General features: G+C 46.4%; 1 protein-coding gene across 2 annotated transcripts in view; it reads left to right on the top strand.

The window, feature by feature from the left end:
• Window positions 1-22,101, top strand: part of NOS1 (nitric oxide synthase 1) — a 211,001-nt gene that overhangs the window by 119,368 nt on the left and 69,532 nt on the right. For both annotated transcript variants that reach the window (XM_063646760.1, XM_054444762.2), the window contains 5 exons: window positions 10,403-10,531; window positions 12,606-12,751; window positions 14,561-14,723; window positions 15,485-15,576; window positions 19,588-19,729. In XM_063646760.1, the coding sequence (XP_063502830.1) occupies window positions 10,403-10,531; window positions 12,606-12,751; window positions 14,561-14,723; window positions 15,485-15,576; window positions 19,588-19,729 (672 nt within the window). The remainder of the gene's footprint in view (window positions 1-10,402; window positions 10,532-12,605; window positions 12,752-14,560; window positions 14,724-15,484; window positions 15,577-19,587; window positions 19,730-22,101) is intronic.

Genomic DNA, 22,101 nt, shown 5'->3' with positions numbered 1-22,101 from the left:
TCCACTTCTTAGGGTGATCCAGCATTCCCAGGGTGCCCTCAAACCAGCAGACCCCCCATCAAGATGCTTTCTAGGGATATATACTGAACAGTCTGTCTCCATCCCAGAGGCATCTTCCTTCCTTCCACCCTAGGCATTGCCTGCTTAGTGACTCCCGGGTCTTTATAGGTCACTGAGCCAAGAGGCCAGCAACCAAGCTTGCTATCCTGGGTGGTCAGAGGCAGGGTGGAGCCAGGAAGTGGTGCGTGAATTGACTGGTGTTTGGGTTCAGCCCTGCTGGAATTTCCACATATTTTGCTAACTGTTTGTTTTAAGAGTGAGTATATTCAATGCAGGCTGTCCTGACTGTTGTCCAGGTCTGACAATGACACTGTGGTTCACAATCAGTGACACCACTCTGCATGCTCCTTCACTGCGTCACCCCATATTGAAATGCTTTTCCCAAAAAGGGCAAGTTGGGTCAAAGTCATTTTTCTTCCTCTCTGTAAATTGGTATCAGTTGCCAAAACCAACCCCCCACCAAACAGAGGCTCTCACAGGTCAACAGCCCCAGCCTACTTCCATTTCCCGAGGTTCCCAGGATTTTCTAAGATACAAGGGGCCAAAACATACACATGAAACTTGTTGTGCATTTTCAATATTTGCATTTAGCAAATTAAGGCTTTCAACAAACAAACACAGTACAATGCAGTATCATAGGGCAGGCCACGAGATAATTACGGGATTGATGTTAAGACTAATTCCTAATGTATATATACATTCTGGTCTGATAATGGGACCAAGCTGAAAGTTGCCCAGTAACATCTGGCTATACTGTGATATCACTGCAATTGGGAGAAAGCTTAAAAAATTCAGATTTGATGCCCCTTGGTCCTCCAGAGGTCTCCACTATCACCCTGAATCCTTAACTGGGATGAGTCTGACTCCCAAGCACCCCCTTTCTTAATCACCCTCTACAGACTGTTGAATTACAGAAGAGAGAGAGAGGCAGAGTAAGCAATGTCAAGTTTCTTTTTTATTTTTTTGGAGACAGAGTCTCACTCAGTTGCCCAGGCTGGAGTGCAGTGGTGCGATCTCGGCTCACTGCAAGCTCCGCCTCCTGGGTTCAAGCCAGTCTCCTGCCTCAGCCTCCCGAGTAGCTGGGACTACAGGTGCCCACCACCACGCCCAGCTAATTTTTTTGTATTTTTAGTAGAGACAGGGTTTTACCGTGTTAGCCAGGATGGTCTCGATCTGACCTCATGATCCGCCCACCTCGGTCTCCCAAAGTGCTGGGACTACAGGCGCCCACCACCACACCTGGCTAATTTTTTTTTGTATTTTTAGTAGAGACGGGGTTTTACCGTGTTAGCCAGGATGGTCTCGATCTCCTGACCTCATGATCTGCCCACCTTGGCCTCCCAAAGTGCTGGGATTACAGGCATGAGCCACCGCGCCCGGCTAGCAATGTCAAGTTTCTATGGAGTTATCTTAAGGAACGAATCACTTTAGACATAGTGCTTTGAATACACTAAAGGAAATTATATTCCAAAGTACTAAATACACTTGGTTAAGTTCTATACATAGCAATTTTTTAATTGTACGGATAAGTGGGTACCTTCTGGTTTTGTGAGTCTGTGGGCCTGGACCCTGAGCTGCCCCAGCTTGTAACTGGGTTATGCTTGCTGCCCGGGAGAGATGGTACCCACGGGTGGGTGCGGTGCCGCCCAGGGCTGCAGCAGAGGGCACAGTGTGTGACGTCTGGCCCCTGGTATGAATGGCCCTCTGCCCAGCTCAGCCCCAGTGTGCTGCCCTCATTTCAGGACAAGCCAAACAGGGCAGGTTGCTGCAGGCCTCTAATAGAGGAGCTGTCACTGGTGCCGATAGCATAAGAATAAGAAGCGACTTGCTTTGTACAAGTTTAGGCCTTAGCTCTTAGATTAGTTTACTAGGGCTGCTGTAATAAAACACCACCAACTGGGTGGCTTAAACAGCAGAATGGATTACCTCACAGTTCTGGAGGCCAGAAATACAAAATCAAGGTGTTGGCAGTGCTGATTCCTTCCGAGGGCTGGGAGGGAGAAGCTGACCCAGTCCTCCCTGCTTGGCTTGTAGGTGGCTGTCTTCATGTTCACATGGCGCTGTCCCTGTGAGCACATCTGCCTTCAAATTTCTCTTTTCTCTAAGGACACCAGCCCTACTGGATCAGGACCCATGCTAATGACCTCATTTTTAACTTGATTTCCTCTGTAAAGGCCCTAACTCCAAAGAAAGCCATATTCTGAGGCAGTTTAGGACATCAACATATGAATTTGATGGGGATGGGGAGGGAAGACATGGTTCAGCCCATGATATAGGGGTCCCCAAACCCCAGGCCACAGACCAGTACTGGCCTGTTAGGAGCTGGGCTGCACGGCAGGAGGTGAGCGGCGGGCGAGCAAGTGAAGCTTCATCTGTATTTACAGCTACCCGCCATCGCTCGCATTACCGCCTGAGCTCTGCCTCCTGTCAGATCAGTGGCGGCATTAGATTCTCATAGGAGCCCGAACCGTACTGTGAGCTGCACATGCGAGGGATCTAGGCTGCCTGCGCTTATGAGAATCTAATGCCTGATGATCTGTCACTGTCTCCCATCTCCCCCAGATGGGACCATCTAGTTGCAGAAAACAAGCTCAGTGCTCCCACTGATTCTACATTCTGGTGAGTTGTGTAATGATTTCATCGTATATTATAATATAATAATAATAGAAATAGTGTACACGATCAATGTAATGCCCTTGAATCGTCCTGAACATGCCCCCTGACCACCAGTCCATGGAAAAATTGTCTTCCACAAAACCGATCCCTGGTGCCAAAAAGGTTGAGGACTGCTGCCATAATAGCTCCTAAGATGTTGTATGTCTTGGAGGTGCCTGCCTGCCTCCCTTGGTGTAGCTGTCAGTCCTGGTTTCACTGTGAGGCTCGTGACAGTGACAGCCACTACTGGGGAAGGGCAGGTGCTTGGCCTCTATGTCTAGGTGTTCTGAGTTCTGGTGCTGAGTTTCTGTCTTCTCGCCTAAAAAATCTCCCTCCGTCCACCGCCCAGCACACCTGCTTCTTACTTCCTAGCGTCTGCTAAAAAGCCCGCCATCCAGCCAGGCGCAGTGGCTCATGCCTGTAATCCCAGCACTTTGGGAGGCCAAGGCAGGTGGATACCTGAGGTTGGGAGCTCGAGATCAGCCCAACCAACATGAAGAAACCCCGTCTCTACTAAAAATACAAAAATTAGCCAGGCGTGGTAGCACATGTCTGTAATCCCAGCTACTCAGGAGGCTGAGGCAGGAGAATCGCTTGAACCCAGGAGGCGGAGGTTGCAGTGAGCCGAGATCACTCCATTGCACTCCAGCCTAGGCAACAAGAGCAAAACTCCATCTCAAAAAAAAAAAAAAAAAAAAAAAGAGCCCACCATCTTTCCACTTACCCGATCCGTGTTGACTTTATCCTTTGCCCCAATCCTCTCCTACCCAGAGACTCTCAGTTCCACTTCCGGAGCCCCCAACCTTCAGTTCCCAGCTTCCAGTCCTGCGGCCCTTGCAGCTGCATTCCAACCCCATGGCCACTCCTGGCCTCATTGCACCATCCTCCTCTTGGGTCTCTCTGCCTTGACCCTCTCCCTCCTGCAATCCTTGCAATCATGTCTTTCCTAAAACCTAGCTGAGATAAGATCACTCATTCAGGCAGGCAGCTTCAGGGCTCGTGATTCTCTATGAAATCAAGGCCAACATCCTTGGCTTAGCATTTAAGGAACTCTACAGTGTTGAAACTTTTTAGACCTTGTGTTAGTTTGCTCGGGTTTTAATCACAAAGGACCATTGCCTGGGTGGCTTAGACAACAGAAATTTACAGCTCACAGTTCTGGGGGTTGGAAGTCCAAGATCACGGTGCCAGCATAGTCAGGTTCTGGAGAGGGCTCTCTTGTCAGCTTGCAGACATCTGCCTTCTGTGTGTCCTCACATGGCAGACAAAGAGAAAGAGCTCTCTCTTCCTTTTCATATGAGGCCACCAATCCTATCAGATTAGGGCCCCAGCCTTATGACCTTGTTTAACCTTCATTATCTCCTAAAAGTTCTATCTCCCAACAAAATCACATGGGGGTAGGGGATGGGGGTTAGGGCTTTGTATTAGTCAGGGTTCTCTAGAGGGACAGAATTAATAGGATAGATGTATATATAAAGAAGAGTTTATTAAGGAGTCTTAACTCACACGAACACAAGGTGAGGTCCCACAATAGGCCATCTACAAGCTGAGGAGCAAGGAAGCCAGCCCGAGTCCCAAAGCTAAAGAATTTGGAGTCCGATGTTCAAGCGCAGGAAGCATCCAGCACGGGAGAAAGATGTAGGTTCGGAGGCTAAGCCAGTCTGGTCTTTTTACATTCTTCTGGTGCTTTTATTCTTCTGGCTGTGCTGGCAGCTGATTAGATTGTGCCCACCCACACTGAGGGTGGGTCTGCCTTTCCCAGTCCACTGACTCAAATGTTAGTGTCCTTTGGCAACACCCTCACGGACATACCCAGGGACAATACTTTGCATTCTTCAATCCAATCAAGTTGACACTCAATATTAACTATCACAGGCTTCAAATAAATTTGGAGGAAGGACAGAATGCAGTCTCATGCAGATCTCATATGTTTATTGAACATGTACTGTGTGCTGGGCACTGTTTCAGGGATAGAACAAACTGAACAGTGGGTAGGCAGAAAACAAGTATTATCTAAATGCCTATACAGGTATATGTAAATCTATATCTACAAGATATGGAAATGTAGATATGCACATACATGTCCAGGTACATATATGCTCATGATGACTACCAGTAGTGTTAAGTGCTATGGGGAAAACAAAGCATGGTAAGGGTGATTGGAGGCAGAGAATGACAAGGAGGTGACACTGCTTTAAAGAATGATCACAGCCGGCACAGTGGCTCACATGTGTAATCCTAGCACTTTGGGAGGCTGAGGTGGGCAGATCACCTGAGGTCAGTAGTTCGAGACCAGCCTGGCCAACATGGTGAAACCTCGTCTCTACTAAAAAAAAAAAAATAGGAAAATTAGCCAGGCATGGTGGTGCATGCCTATAATCCCAGCTACTCAGGAGGCTGAGGCAGGAGAATCACTTAGCCCAGGAGATGGAGGTTGCAGTGAGCCAAGATCACACCACTGCACTTCAGCCTGGGCAACAGAGTGAGACTCTGTCTCAAAAAAATAATAATAATAATAATGTTCAGGAAAGATCTCTAACGTGACGGCATTTGAGCAAACTCAGTGATCGGGGTCAGCCACTGGAATTCAACCCTTTACATCAGGCGTCTACAAACCTTTTATCTAAAGGACAAGATAAATATTTTTGGCTTTGTGGGCCACATGGCCTTGGACTCTATCAAAATACCAGCCAGCTCTGACATTGTCATGTCAAAGCTGCCACATGCTCTATGGACACAAATGAGCCCCAATGAAATTTTATTTATGGATACTAACATTTGAACATCATATAACTTTCTTGTGTCACAAAATATTCTCCTTTTGATTTTTGCATTCAATAATCCAAAAATGGAAAAAATCCTTCTTAGCTCAGGAGCTGTACAAAAACAGACAGTGGGCCACGCCGTCTGCAGATCTCTGCTTTAGAAGAAGCAGCTGTAAGATGCTTTTCCCAGTTGTGGGATGAGAGTCATTCAGTGGCTGCTGAGTCCTAGAATACTAGTCCCCAAAATATAGTAGGTGCTCAATATGCACTTGTTGAAGAGGGGAAAGAAGGGAGAAAAGGAGGGAGGGGAAAAGGAATCAGAGCTTCAGCAGTCCTTGGAAGTGGCCTTCTCAGCTCCGGAGCCCAGGCTGACATGACCGCACCTCCCTGCCTCCTTCTGAGCCTGGCTGCAGGACCATTTCCTTTCATTCCTTCAGGGCCTCTGCAAGCTTCCTAGGCAAAGAGGTGTTGACAAGGCTATGAAAATGCCCATGAGCTCATGGCCTCCTTTGCACACTTAGGGGTGGGTGTCCCAGGGGTCCACAAAGAGCGAGCCAATGTCTCCTCCCACCTAAAAGCTTCCATTGTCCCCACCACAGACATAAAGCCAGAAAAGGATGTATGTAGCCACAGCCCAAAGCCCCACTTGTGCCCTGTGCCCAACATAATAACTCACAAGTGCTGCTAATCTGCATTTTGACCAGGAGAACTTTGGTGCCCACTCAGAGAAGTCATTTGCATCCTGCATGCAGGGCCCCTGACTGCTATATTAATCTCCCCGTTTCTCCCCTCCTGAGTCATCTAATATTGCTGCTGGCTAATTAAAACATCAAAGCGCCAAGTACAACAGCCCTGCCAGAAGCCTCCTAATGCGTGGTTTCAAGTGTGCAATCCAGTGAAACCCAGGGCGGAGGGTGGCGCGGCTCGCACTCGGGCAGCCAATTACTTGACTCTTAACGACCACCCCTCGAACATGTGGGACCTCCACAGATGTTCTCTTTTATTAGTCCTGTTATCTCGCTCCTCCCCCTCCCTGGCGATGAAGACTGTCGGCTGCTGCCCACAGGCCACACCCTGCTCCTCCTCCTCATGCCTAGCCCCCCACCCTCTGAGTCCTGGGCCCAGACCTGATGTCATCACCACATCTGTCATCGCCGCCCTGGGATTTCAGCTGCTCCTCAGCCTCTACAGTGTTCACATGGGTGGCCGAGAGGGTTTCTAAACTGGCTGAGTGAAACTGGGTGTGTAGGGAGAATGGCTGGGGTGCCTTCCTCTGGGCAAGGTAGGATTATTTATTTTTTTTCTCAATGATACAGGTTGTCGGCACAATCAGAGGGATGTGTTTACTACAAAGCCCTGCCCATATGTGACTTTCATCACCTCCAAGACTCCTCCTGGAAGACACAGGAGGGGAGACAGGATCCCAAAGAAGTGTTTAGAGTGCCTGGCCAGGCCTTCGAACAAAGTGGGGTTGTTTGTATGCAACTTCCTAGGGAAACATGGGCACAGGCTAGAAAGTATAAATGAGGAACAAAGGAAAGAACTCATCCAAACCTTTATCATGCTCCCAGTGTGGTAGTGTAGTAGTAATACTTGCAGAAGTAATAATAATAGTAATACAAGTAATAATAGTAATACAAGTAATAATAAAAGTAGTAATAATAATACAAGTAGTAATAATAATACAAGTAATAATATACAAATAATACAAGTAATAATACTTGCAGAAGTATTGCAGTACTACAAGTAATACTTATACTTCTAATACTGTAAATTGGGCTAGTAGTCACATAATAATAACATTTATAATAATAAGTAATGGCTAACATTTAGGGGGTGACTATGATCATCCAAGTAAGAGATGACTTGGTCAGGGTGCTGGCCAGCGGAAGGAGAGAGGAGTGAATGGATTCTAGAGCTAGTTAAAAAGCTAAAATGGGGGAGAGTCAGTGATGAGTTGGGTGTGGGAGATAGAGAAGAGGCTGATGACTAAGATAGCTCCCACCTGTGGCTTGTCCTGCACAGGTGGTTGGTAGCGCCCGGCACTGAGGAGGGCCAGATCTGGTCAGGGCGGGGAGATGTGGAAGATTATGAATCCTAGCACCTTCCATGTGTTCCCTGTGCTGCCACAGCCTGCACTCTTCCGGAGCAGTCTTTAACAGTGGCACACTCTTCCCCACCTCCTGTTCCCCAGGCTCCAACATGGCGCCATGAGTGCTTTAACACAGAACTCTTATTCCACTGGCTGCAAAGGTGGCCATCATAGTTCTCTTAACTCAGGACCTCTGCATGATCTGTTCTCTCTGCCTGTAAGACCTTGCTTCCTCTTCCTTGCCTGGCTAGCACGTACTCATCTTCTGGTCTTGACCTAGAAGTTAGATGTGTCTTCTATGTGCTCCCACCTCCCCTGTGCTGCCCAGGTCCCATGTAATGGCATCCATTGTGCTAAATCGATTGCAGTGGCTCATTCCATTTTCATCACCCCTTACAGGACTGTGACTCCATGGGAGCACAGATCACATCCATCTAGTTTGTCACTATAGTTTTGGTCTCTGCTGCCTCACCTGGCACATAGGAACGGCTCAATAAACATGTGTTACATGAATGAATTATTCCTAATGGTCAGGATGCAGGATAGTCAAGCTGTTAAGGGCATGGTTTGGGAGCCAGACTGCCTGGATTGGACTCCTTTCTTCAGCTTATTAGCTCTACGATCTTGGGCAACTTAACCTCTCTGTGCCTCAGTTTCGTAATCTGTAAAATGGAGATAATAAGGTTGTTGCTTGGCACATAATAAGTGCTCATTTGATGTTAGTTTTCAATATTAGTCCTTCGCAGTTCTCTGTGACTTCTATCCTGGACTTTGATCCAGCCCATTTGATCATAATTCACAGCTACCCTCACCAGCCTGAGCTCCTCCAAGCCAGTGAGATGGGTGCCCTGCCTCCTTTCTGATTTTATCTCCTTACACTTGCCCTCATGCATACACTCCAGCCATACTCAACCTCCTTGCTGGTCCTTTGAACTTAACAAGCTCATTCCCACATCAGTGCCTTTGCACTTGCCCTTCTCCCCTCCACTTAGTTACAGTCACCTCCTCATTTTCTATTCTTATCATCACCTGGAATTATACTGACCCTATATTAGTTTACTTACTATTTATCTCCACCTCTACCGCATAACACTCCAGAGGGCAAGGTCCCTGTCTGTCTTCTTCACTGCTGAATCCCCAGTGCCTATTTATTGAGCATGTATTATAATAGTGCTCAATAAATACTAGTTGAATGTATGAATGCCCTGCCTCAAGGTCACTGTGCACTGATGTACTCTTTGCATGAGTGTCACTTAACATTGGCTCATCATCTCCCTGATCTGGCTTGGCTTTCGCATCAGGGTGCACCTGCTGCCCCTCCCTTAGAGTTACTAAGTGACCAATGTGTGCCTGATGCATGTGTGTGCCTGTGCCCAGGCAGGTAAACAATAACCCAGGAGCATCCAAGACAGATGTGATCCTAGGCCAGGCACGATGGCTCACACCTGTAATCCCAACACTTTGGGAGGCTGAGGCAGGAGGATTACTTGAGTCTAGGAGTTCAAGACCAGCCTGGGCAACATAGTGAGACCCCTGTCTCTACAAAATATATAAAAAATTAGCTGGGCATGGTGGCATGCACCTGTAGTCCCAGCTACTTGGGAGGGTGAGGTGGAAGGATCACTTGAGTCTAGGAGGTCAGGGCTACAGTGAGCTATGATTGCACCACTGCACTCCAGCCTATGTGACAGAGCAAGACCCTGCTCAAAAAAAAAAAGACAGATGTAATCCTTATCAGTGAGATCTAAAATGAATGGGCCAACACTGGTCAGCCTGAGACTTATCCCCCCTCACCTACTGGCCAAATCATTTGCAGAGTGAAGACAAATGGGGGACTAAAGGTCCCCATAAAGAGGCTCTTCCATGGTTTCTTTCCATGTAGGTGTTCAAGACAGAGGGGATGGTAAGTGCAAAGGCCCTGAGGCAGGAACAAGCCTGGAAGTTTTAAAAGTCAGAAACTGGAAATTTGGGGACAATATTCTTTGCTTCAAATTGTTTCAACTTATTTTATTTTATTTTATTTCGTTATGATTTTTCTGAGATGGAGTCTCGTTCTGTCTCCCAGGCTGGAGTGCAGTGGTGCGATCTTAGCTCACTGCAGCCTCTGCCTCTTGGGTTCAAGCGATTCTCCTGCCTCAGCCTCCCAAGTAGCTGAGATTACAGCTGAGATTAGCGCTACCACACCCGGCTAATTTTTGTATTTTTTAATGGAGACAAAGTTTCACCAAGTTGGCCAGGCTGATCTCGAACTTCTGATCTCAAGTGATCCGCCCACCTCGGGCTCCCAGAGTGCTGGGATTACAGGTGTGAGCCACTGTGCCTGGCCCAAAATTTTTCAGTTTAAATCTTTCTGTTTTCTCAGTACTCGCCAGAAATGGTGAGTTTGGACTGTCACAGAAAGGCCTAGAAATCCAAGTAAGTCGACCCAGCTTTAGGTTTGATTCCTCAGTGCTGGGGGCTATTGTCATTCAAAGAGGCTGATGGTGTCCTTTCAGTCATGTATTCATTCAACAAATATTCACTGAGTCCTTCCTCAGTGTGTCAGACCCTGTTGAACCAGAGAGACCACCTTTGAGTTCCTGACCCCTCTCCCCAGAGCAGAACCCTAGAGGCTTTTCCATGGTGTTTCTTTCCATGTAGGTGGGGAAATCAGGTTCCCAGGAACCTTGTACATGTCAAGCAGGGAGGGCTGGATCTTACTCTGGATGTAGACAGTTGGTGATTCAAGGCAGATCCCAGGAAGCACAATGGCTCTCCCAGCCTCTGTGGAGACAATGTTACAGTCCACTCAAGGCCCCGCCTCATCTTCCACCTTCATTCTCTTCTGCAGCCCCCTGCCTCAGGAAAACAGTCCCCCACAAAGAATGGCAGCCCCTCCAAGTGTCCACGCTTCCTCAAGGTCAAGAACTGGGAGACTGACGTGGTTCTCACTGACACCCTCCACCTTAAGAGCACATTGGTAAGTATCCCAGCAGGGTGTAGATGAGAGGGTGGCAGCTTCATCACTATCCACATTTGGAGTCGGATAAGTCTTTGTTGTGGGGGCTGTCCTCTGCTGTAGGGTGTTGAGCACCACCCCTGACCCATACCCCCTAGATGTCAGTACGCCCCCTTCCAGGTTGTGACAACCAAAAATGTCTCTGACAGAGCAGGAGCACTGCCATCTTGGGCAAACACTGCCATTTTAAGTTCCAGCTCCCTTTCTAACCTCATGTATTTCAAGGAAATCACCTCCCTTCTAACAACAAGCAGCCAGAAAAAGCAGATAGTAAAACACAGATAAGACAGCTCGGGCACACAGGGAGGGGGGAAAGTCTCTTGGGTAACCACCAAACTTCACACTCGTACAATGGGCTCCAGTAAAACAGTGAGCCTTAATAAGCATATTCCTTTCCCTTTAGATGCACTAAGATAGGGAAGCTAAAAGCAGACTTGCGGGGTATGCCTGCAGCTGCAGGAAAATGTATGGGAACAGACACAAAAACTCTCCCTCCCAGATAAGCAAGACAAACAGACACAGAAACATTCCAAGCTTGTGATAAGCTCTACCACCCTAAACCCTTAAATACTCTTAGTCTGTAAAAAAGAGTGCTCCTCTTTAGGACAAACACCTAACGGATGTGGGGCTTAAAACCTAGACGATGAGTTGATAGGTGCCCACCATGGCACATGTATACCTATGTAAGAAACCTGCACGTTCTGCACATGTATCCCAGAACTTAAAGAAAAAAAAATAAAGAGTGCTCCTAACCTAACTTGGCCAGAAGCCCCTCTCAGGTTTATTCTTTAAAATAAACGTGTCTCTGATTGTTAAGCCACTTTTCGTGTTTCTTTCTTCTGTCTTCAACTCTTACAGTCTCCAAGACATTACCTAACATTCCCTGGGCAAGAAATTTACCCCATTTGAGAACCACTGGTGAATTCTCACTCTCTTATGTAAATGCTTTTTATTTGTGAACCCAGTACACAAAAGAATCTAAGGAGAGTTGCTGCTTGTGAATACCATCTCTGTCTCTCACAGTCTGACCACTGGTGGAGTATTAAACAAACCCTTCCTTGATTTCACAGTGTGTCCTTGATATTTTTATTTCATATTTTTAATAGCCAACGAACCACTATATTGCTTTAAATTTTTGTTGAACCTGGGCCTCTTGGAGGAATGGTATCTGCAAGCTATTACAATGTAACAAATTGCCTGAAACTTAGTGGTTGAAAACAACTATTAAAACTATGTATTATTTTTCAAAAGTCTACGGATTGGCTGGGTAGATCAGTGATCTGGTCCAGACTCTGTTGATTTTGGTGAGGCTTTCTCATGCATCTGTAGTTACATCTGAGGGGTCAACTAAGGTCACGGTGGTCTAGGATGGTCCTGGCTGAGATAACTCAGCCTTGTTCCATGTGGTTTCTCCTCTTCCAGCAAGCTAGCTTGGGCTTGTTCACATGTAGTTGCAGGGTTCTAAGAGAATGAGCAGAAACATGCAAGAACTCTTGAGGCCTAGACTCAGAATTGTCACAGGGTCATTTCTGCCACATCCTAAGGGTCAAAACCAGCCCAGAGTCAAGGGGTTCAAGGATAGGCTCCACTTCTTCATGGAGAATTGCTGTAAAGCCACATCGCAAAGGGTGTGAATAGAGGGAGGGGAAAAATTAGGGTCCTATTTTGCAATCAGTCTATCATAGATGCATTCAAATGAGTTACTGTAGCCACTCTATTAGTTCCTCCTTGATCATCATGCAAAATCTAAAAATATTTCAGATTTTAGTACCAATGATTCTGATTCCTAGTCAAAAAGCTTCTGTTCCCAAGATGAGTAGAGCAAATACTTTAGGAACCTTAAAATGCTGCTTATTGTTCCTTAACATGACCATGACCATATCCAGCAAGGATTTGAAGCTGGTACTTGAGAAACTGCCTCTGGGAATTAAGGGCCAGATAAACTCAACTATGAATATGAGATCCAAGCCCACAGCCTAACACCTGCCACTCTTGGGTAAAACCAAGCAATAGCCCAAATCTCTTGATCTTCCAGGAAACAGGATGCACTGAGTACATCTGCATGGGCTCCATCATGCTTCCTTCTCAGCATACACGGAGGCCTGAAGACGTCCGCACCAGAGAACAGCTCTTCCCTCTTGCCAAAGAGTTTATTGATCAATACTATTCATCAATTAAAAGGCAAGTGTGTGTCAATTCTGGGGAGCCCGAGGTAAGTTATCGAATGCTGGAAACAAAGATGTCAGCCCCAACTTTGCAAACCAAGGCCAAAGCACAAGGCCTCTGCCATACACAGAGGCTTAAAACTGGCTACCCACAGGTCACATCTGTTCCCCAGAAGTGCTTTTGTTTCACCTGCAAAGGGTTGCTTATAATTTGAAAGATTTCAAGCAATTCCATGCCTAGATACATACCCTAGAGAAATTCTCATACCTGTTCACAAGAAACCGTCAGTAAGAATGTTCACTGAAACATTGTTTATAGCAGGAAAAAATTAAAGAACCAACAAGAGACCAGGCGCAGTGGCTCACGCCTGTAATCCCAGCACTTTGGGAGACCGAGGCGGGCAGATTGCTTAAGCCCAAGAATTCAAGACCAGCCTGGCCAAAATGGTGAAACCTTACCTCTACTAAAAATACAAAAATTAGCAGGGCATGGTGGTGCACGCCTATAATCCTAGCTACTTGGGAGGCTGAGGCATGAGAATCACTTGAACCCAGGAGGTGGAGGTTGCAGTGAACCAAGATCACACCACTGCACTCCAGCCTGGGCGAACAGAGCGAGACTCCATCTCAAAAAAAAAATAAAAGAAAAAGAAAAAGAAAGAAACCACATAAACACCATCAGCAGGAGAATGGGTAAGTTATGGCATATTCCAGTGATGGAATACTATACAACCGTAAAAATCAAAGGGATAAGCGCTCTGCATGTTAATGGAATTGAAGTTCGTGTTCATAGCTAACTCTGAGCAAAAGAAATGACAAATTGTAAAAGGATACATCTAGTATAGCACCATTTGTATGAATTTTTTTTTATTGATTTATTTTTTTGAGACAGAGTCTTGCTCTGTCACCCAGGCTGGAGTGCAGTGGCATGATGTTGGCTCACTGCAACCTCTGCCTCCCAGACTCAAGCGATTCTCTGCCTCAGCCTCCTGGGTAGCTGGGATTACAGGCACGCGCCACCACACCCAGCTAATTTTTGTATTTTTTGTAGTGACAGAGTTTTGCCATGTTGGCCAGGCTGGTCTTGAATTCCTAGCCTCAAGTGACCCACCCTCCTCGGCCTCCCAAAGTGCTGGGATTACAGGTGTGAGCCACCATACCCGGCCTATATGAATGCTTTAAACATGCAGAATGACGTTATACATGGTTGAAAGAAAGATATACATGTGGCAAAGATATAAACAAGTGTATGAGAATGGTAAATGCCGGGTTCAAGATAGCAGTCACTTCTGGGGAGAAAATGGGCTACAGTGGGGAAGTATTCCCCAAGAAACTATTATAGTATTTTTTAGGCTTGGGACATGGGAGTTTATTATATTATCCTGTATACCTTTTTGTAAACCAAAAATTTTTCTAACTTTCTAAAATTGAAGTCATTGCCAACATTTAAAAATTATAAGAGTTCCCTTTAAAACTCAGATTTCCAGTTTCTCTGGAAAGATTTAGCAGTCCTGGGCCCCCACTCCTGTCAGGTGACAACTGACAGGAGTGGAGTCATGGCTGCCCCCTTTGGACAAGGCCTGGCTCACCTGTTTGCCACAGTCCCCACCCAGCTGGTTGAGTTATATGTACAATGTCCAGCCTTTGTGGGCATTTGAGTTTACAGTGTCTGTTTTATCTTGCATCCAGAAATCAAACTGTTGCATCCAGAAATCAACTTGGAATTTTTTTTTAGCTTCCAGTCTCTTGGAATAGCTCTCCCCTTCCACCAACTTCTAATTCAGAAGAGGGGGTGATGTTCCCATGTCCCTTCCTCTTCACTCAGATTTGGCTCCAAAGCCCACATGGAAAGGCTGGAAGAGGTGAACAAAGAGATTGAAACCACTAGCACCTACCAGCTCAAGGACACAGAGCTCATCTATGGGGCCAAGCATGCCTGGCGGAATGCCTCGCGCTGTGTGGGCAGGATCCAGTGGTCCAAGCTGCAGGTAAGTGGTGAAGTCAGATACTTTGAAGAGCCCTTAAATGAGGGAAGAGGGGAAGGGGAGTGGATGGAGCTTTAAAAAGGTTAAGAGTACCTGGTGGCCATGGTGACCTATCAGACGATGGTCACGGGGTCCCACATTCCAAGATCACAGCCAGCTCTAGATGATAATCATGTCTTATTTAGCCAATGCAGCGCTTTTGCAAAAATGAACTTGCATATCTCTTGGAAGGGAGGGGCTTATACTTTTCAGTTGACCGCAGACCTCACCACTCCCTTTTGTCTTGCACCTACTTAGCCTATTTATCTGCCTTCTCCCTGAAGGCATTAGTTTCTGTGTCCCTTGGTTATGATTTTATTTTAGGAAATAGTTTAAAGTTGGAAGTAGATTTGTTATCAAGATCAGGGGATTTTTGTTTGATTTTTGTTCTGTTTTTTAATCCCTAATCCTTAGTAACCTAACAGGAAATGTAACCAACCCATCTAAACCCCCTCCTTCATTTACCATTCCTTTCCCACATTCACTTACGTGCCATGTCTGCTTTTAGGGGATTTTTTTTTTTTTTCTGGTCAAATTGGCCTTGGTTATTAGGATAGAAAAGAGAAAATATAAAATGCAGCCTGGGACTCGGTAATGAGGTGCCCACTTTACCAATGTAGCAGCAGCTGGAGTGGGATCTGGGTTCCCCTAAAATGGGAAGATTGCACTGGGGGAGCTGGGGAGGGAAAGAAGAGGCAATCAGTTCCCCGCTGCGCCTCTTCCAGGTATTCGATGCCCGCGACTGCACCACGGCCCACGGGATGTTCAACTACATCTGTAACCACGTCAAGTATGCCACCAACAAAGGGAACCTGAGGTGAGCTGACCAGCTGGGCACTGGGAAAGTCCCCACAGCATTGTACTTTGACTCTGTAGTCAGCTCACCTGCCAGGGAAATGCTCCTCATCTCAGGGACATGGGCCAAGCTGGGAGAGGTATCCTGGCACTGTTTTTTTTCGGGTTTTTTTTGTTTTTTTTTTTTTTTGAGACAGAGTCTTGCTCTGTCACCCAGGCTGGAGTACAGTGGTGTGATCTCGGCTCACTGCAACCTCTGCCTCCCAGGTTCAAGCGATTCTCCTGCCTCAGCCTACCGAGTAGCTGGGACCACAAGCACCCACCACCACACCCAGCTAATTTTTTTATTTTTAGTAGAAACGGGCTTTCATGTTGTTGACTATGCTGGTCTCAAACTCCTGACCTCAAGTCCTCCACCCGCCTCGGCCTCCCAAAATGCTGGGATTACGGGCATGAGCCACCACGCTCGGCCCCGGCATCTTTATTCCATACACCATGCCATATTCCTTTTTTTCTGGGTCAAGTGGATTCGTGTGTGGTTTGCAAAACTACAGCAGCAAACATCACGTTCAACCCACAGTTCAGTATCCTTCCTGGAGAGGACAGGAACAAATAGTTGAGATTCCCGGGAATCAGAAAATCCTACTGCTGGTGATGACCTGCTTTTACTGTGTCTTGCTCTGTCACCTGGAGATAAACCAAACCAAATCTCCCTTGGTTTAAAAGGCTATTTCTCTTGCTGATGCAATGGGAACTGCCCCTTCAGGTTCCACCCAGCCAAGACATGCCTTGGACTCGTCTTCACCAATACAAAGAACAAAGCCACAGGGAGCAGGCCGAGGCAGGCAGACATCCATGTGGCTGGTGGCAGCCATGCTGGCAAGTCTCAGCTGGGAGAGGGACAGGTGGAAATGAACAGCTGGGGCCCCACAGACAGCCGGCTACACTTGTTGACTCTGCCCGCTCACTGCTGCCACGGCATCTGTTCCCAGCCACTGAGCACCAGCCCCATCTTGGAGCCACACAGGATCACTGCAGAGATATTCCCACAAGCCCCCGGGCTTCACTGAGTTCATCCAAAAGTGGCTTCTCTGCATGAAACATGAGTTTTCTTAGATGTGTCTCTTCTCTTCCATAAGAAGGAAATGGTGTTTGCCAATTTTCTGAGTCCACCAGTAAGAAAAGGGCTTGTAATCTAAGCCTGGGCGTACATGAGGAATTGGTATTTAGGTCTCTTTCCAAAGACACCTCACCCCTTAAAGAATATTGAAGAACCCTCCTGTGTATCCGGACCTGGTCAAGGTTAGGCCCTCACAGAGTTTGTGGGCTCTTCTGGTAGATTTCTTTTTTTTTTTTTTTTTTTTTTGAGACAGAGTCTTGCTCTGTTACCCAGGTTGAAGTACAGTGGCACAATCTTGGCTCACTGCAACCTCCACCTCCCAGGTTCAAACAATTTTCCTGCCTCAGCCTCCCGAGTATCTGGGATTACAGGTACACACCACCATGCCCAGCTAATTTTTGTATTTTTAGTAGAGACAGGGTTTCATCATGTTGGCCAGGCTGGTTTCAAACTCCTGACCTCAGCTATCTACCTGCCTCGGCCTCCCAAAGTGCTGGGATCACAGGTGTGAGCCACCACACCTAGTCTCTTCTGGTAGTTTTCAAATGGGGCTCTGAGCAGGCTCTGAGCATGGGTCACCCCAGTCCCAGCAGTGCACCTCCAGTTTTTTCACTGCTGTATTAGGGGGTCTTTGTGAGATCTTCTATTAAAGAAAACATTCATCAGATTCTTTTTCTTTTTATAATTTTTAACCCTCATGTCTGAAAGCAATGAGAACTGTATAAGAATGCAGCTGGGCACTGTGGCTCATGCCGGAAATCCCAGCAAGGTGGGAAGCCAAGGTGAATGGATCACTTGAGCTCAAGAGTTCGAGACCAGCCTGGGCAACATGGTGAAACCCCATCTCTACAGAAAATGCAAAAAATTAGTAGGACGTGCTGGAGGGTGCCTGTAGTCCCAGCTACATGGGAGGCTGAGGTGGGAGGATTGCTTGAATCCAGGAGGTGGAGGTTGCAGTGAGCCAAGGTTGCACCACTGCACTCCAGCCTGGGTGGCAGAGTGAGACTGTCTCAAAAAAAAAAAAAAAAAAAATATATATATATATATATATATATAAAATAGGAATAATCTATGCATAAGAGGGGAAGGACAGCAGAGAGAAGAAGAGAGGGAGAGATGCAGGTTTACACTGTGCTCAGGGAAGCAGGAGAGTAGAGGCATAGATGTGTGTTCTGGTTCCTCTGTTGGTCTCAGTTTCTGCACATAGAGTAGGCATCACACCCCACTCACTATGTGTGGTTCTGGTGTTTCTAAACACACTTTTAAAATATATACATTACACAAACACCGTTTATCAGATGTTCAACCAGAGAAACAGCAATGTGTTTTAGTGCTGGAGGGAAAACTGTTTGACTCGCTCTGTGTTTATCTCCAAGATGGCGCCTCTGATAAGAGATCTTTAAGAGCATCTTTGTTTCTATGTGATTTTGGCCTTCAGCCTGGATTCTAGACTCACCCTCAGCTGTGATGCATCACCCCAGCAGAATTACATGCTACATTGTCTTGTGTAGAGAGTAAGACCTAAAAACCGTGCTCAGAAAGAAGGCCCTATGAAACTAGATGAGACAGGGATTGCTGTATGGAGGAAGCAGATTTGAGTCAGGTCTTGAACGTGGATGTAAAATGGAAGAGGGGGATTCCAGCCAAGGGGATCAGCAGGGACACAGTTCTGGACAGAAATGTATATGTGAGAAGATCTATAAGCAACGAGTTGGACCCGAGATGCCATCTTTGTGTTGACACAAGAAGCCAAGACCATGTTTCCATAGCCTGGGATGGGGGACCAATGAGTCCAGCTGACAAGAGCTCCTGCTGTGAGATGACATTGAACTACATCGTGAAAAAGTTATTTTCCTTTCCTTTTTTTTTTTTTTTCCAATCCTGATGATGATGTTGAGGAGAAAGGCTCAGTTTGGTGTTAAGATATTGTTAACACCTAATACTTGCTGATCTCCCTTTTAACATAGAGGCCAGGGCTCCGGTAGGACCTTCAGCAGACAACATCTTTCCACAATTAATAAAAGAACACAGCCTTCACTGTTGCCTATTTAGGCAGGCGAAGCCAATGGCTGGTGACCTGCAGTTTTCTTTTAAATAAATATGTGAATACAAATGCAAGCTGATTGCTTTTTAATCATAAGTCTATAAACTTTGGTTTGGTAAGGGTGTGGGCAAAGTGGACGAGAATTAATGATGGCTGGGAGAAGACTGGAATCGGGATTCTGTAGTGCATTCTTTTTTTTTTTTTTTTTTTTTTTTTGAGATGGAGTCTGGCTCTGTCGCCCAGGCTGGAGTGCAGTGGTGTGATCTTGGCTTACTGAAACCTCTGCCTCCCAGGTTCAAGCGATTCTCCTGCCTCAGCCTCCCAAGTAGCTGGGATTACAGGCGTGCGCCACCACACCCAGCTGACTTTTTGTATTTTTGTAGAGACAGGGTTTCACTATGTTGGCCAGGCTGGTCTCAAACACCTGACCTCCTGATCCACCCACCTTGGCCTCCCAAACTGCTGGGATTATAGGCATGAGCCACCGCGCCTGGCGCGTAGTGCATTCTTAAAGGGAAACAAGGTCTGATGTTTCCATGGAAATGACTGGCTGCAAAAGAACTCTTTGGAAGACTAGCTCAAGTCAATATTATTTAAAAGTCTCCAGCTAGAAAGAGATTCTTTCCTTCAGCATGGTGGCATGGGGGCTCCCACCCCCTCCACCGTTTTCCTCACACCATAGTTCCGGTGGAGGAACAGAGCACGGCCCCTCCCTTCCGACCGCTGCTCCACTGGACCTGGGGACCTTGGCACGGAGGTAATCCACTCTGAGCCTCAAGCAGCTGTCGCTCTGGGTGGCGCCATGTTTAGTATGTTCCCACAGCGCAAGTCCTGTCCTGATGCCGGGTGTTCCCCTCTCTCCACCACAGGTCTGCCATCACCATATTCCCCCAGAGGACAGACGGCAAGCACGACTTCAGAGTCTGGAACTCCCAGCTCATCCGCTACGCTGGCTACAAGCAGCCCGACGGCTCCACCCTGGGGGACCCGGCCAACGTGCAGTTCACAGAGGTGCGAGCGTTTCCGCCCCCTACCCTGCCCCAACATGGGCTCTTATGTCCCCAGACTTTCACCCACAGACTTTTTCGGGCTTAATACTATCATCACAGGGAGATCCACTGATGGGGTCGTTTACTCTTCTCCAAACCTACTTCTGCATCAGGCTGTTCCCCATTCTAATTCTTTTACAGCTGGACATTTGGTCACTTTCATGCCATTACCTCACTCAGCCCTCCTGATGGGAACTGTTCTCCCATTTCACAGATGGGTAGACCGAGTCTCACCAAGGCCAAGTGAGTTACTCAAGACTGCTAAATGAGTAGAGAAGAAAAGCTAGAACTACAGTCCAAATCTTCTGCCTCTCACCAGGAAGGGAAGAGCCGAGAAATGGAAGCCATATCTGGCATCCACCTTTTCTGAGTTACGAGATAATGTCAGTTTCGTTTCATTCATTCATTTGTTGATACAACAATTTGAGCCATCCAAGCCTTTGAGTAGGCTTGACTTTGTCTGTCACCAGCATCACTACAGTTACTGGTAGCCCAAGTCAATTAATAAAAGCCACCAGGAAAGTGAGTACCACCATCTCCCTGCCCAGATGGTACCCAGATGGTACCACAGGTGGTAGTGTGGGCAGGTAGCACAGGTAGCTTATACGGACCATGCCCACATGACAACACAAGCACATCGTGTGTCTAGAATGATCTCAGGCACGCAGGCCTGCTACCACCTTTCCTTTATCACCCAACTCATACCCCGCTGAATTTCACCATTGTCCTTTGCTCAAGCCCCTCCCAGGTGGTACCTCCTTGAAGATGTAGCTGGCAAGGCTAAGGGCTGCTCCACTCCCTCCTGGCTGCTGACTTCATTTGCATGTGGCTTTTCTTATGAAAATATTATGCTCATGAGGAGGGGACTGTAACCAGGGCAACCAGGAGCTGCACCTGTGCCGTTTTAGAGGCAGCCAGGCTGACTCCCTGCTCCACTTGGCTGAGCACTAACTGTGTACTTGGCTGACCTTGTCCTCGTGGTCACCAGAACATAAACGCCCTAACCTCTTCCTCTCGCTCCATCTCTGGAAACCTTGCTGAGCAGGACATGTTCTCCTGTTCCATGATTTGGTGCTTCCTCTTTTTACTAAGCACAAAGAATCATTCCAAACCTAACCATGTAATTTTACCTTTTGAAACCCTCTAACCCTGCCCTGTCTAATAGGGACACATGTGGCTATTGATCACTTGAAATGTGGCCAGTCCCAGTTGAGATGTGCCATAAGAGAAAATATACACTGGATCTCGAAGTCTGGGTCCAAAAAAGAGAGGGAAATAACTCATTGATCTTGGTTTTTTTTTTTGTTTTTTTTTTTTGAGACGGAGTCTCACTCTGTTGCCAGGTTGGAGTACAGTGGTGCAATCTCAGCTCACTGCAACTCTGAGTTCAAGCAATTCCCCTGCCTCTGCCTCCTGAGTAGCTGGGACTACAGATGCGTACCACCACGCCCGGCTAATTTTTTGTATTTTAGTAGAGATGGGGTTTCACCATGTTGGCCAGGATGCTCTCGATATCCTGACCTCATGATCCGCCCACCTCTGCCTCCCAAAGTGCTGGGATTATAGGCGTGAGCCACCGCAGCCGGCCCATTGATCATTTTTCATGTTGAAACAGTAATAATATGGATACATTAGGGTAATATATTTATTAACAAATTAATAGATTCACTGGATTAATAAGTATATTTTTAATTTTAATGTTAAATATATTATTTAAATACACTCATTATTAATAAATTGATGTTGATATTTAATGTATTATTTGATATATTTATTGGATGAATAAGTGTGTTACATATTTAATTTTAATGTCAATATATAATTAGAATATATGATAGTAATATTTTAATATACTATTAATAAATTAATATCAAGGACATTGTTGAACTTTAAGATGAGTATATTATTAATATTATTTTCTCCCATGATTTGAAGAAGCCTAGCAAAAAAAAGATAAAATCAAAATTATTTTCACCTGTTTTTTTTTTTCTAATGTGGCTACTAGAAAGTTTTAATTACTTAGGTGGCTTGCATTATATTTTTATTGGACAGCTGCTCTAACAAATGCATTTTATACTATAATTCTAATATATCTGCCTTCATCAAATTCAGCAGGTTTTCTTTGTATCTTACAATACCTTATATTATTACAAACACAGAGCTGACAGCCTGCAGATGCACTTGTTAGTCAGGTTCAGTCCTTGCCCTCTGGGAGTTCCAGTGGGCAGGGAAGACCCGGAAAACAAAGCTCAGTGCCAGAGGAAGGGTTTGCCCTCTGTCCTGTGGGCCCATGAGAACTCATGCTAGTTACTAGGTTAGTGCAAAAATAATTGT

The sequence above is a fragment of the Pongo pygmaeus genome, chromosome 10 (genome assembly GCF_028885625.2).
Source record: "Pongo pygmaeus isolate AG05252 chromosome 10, NHGRI_mPonPyg2-v2.0_pri, whole genome shotgun sequence".
In the NCBI taxonomy this organism is placed as follows: domain Eukaryota; kingdom Metazoa; phylum Chordata; class Mammalia; order Primates; family Hominidae; genus Pongo; species Pongo pygmaeus.
This window is presented reverse-complemented; position numbering and strand designations above follow the sequence as displayed.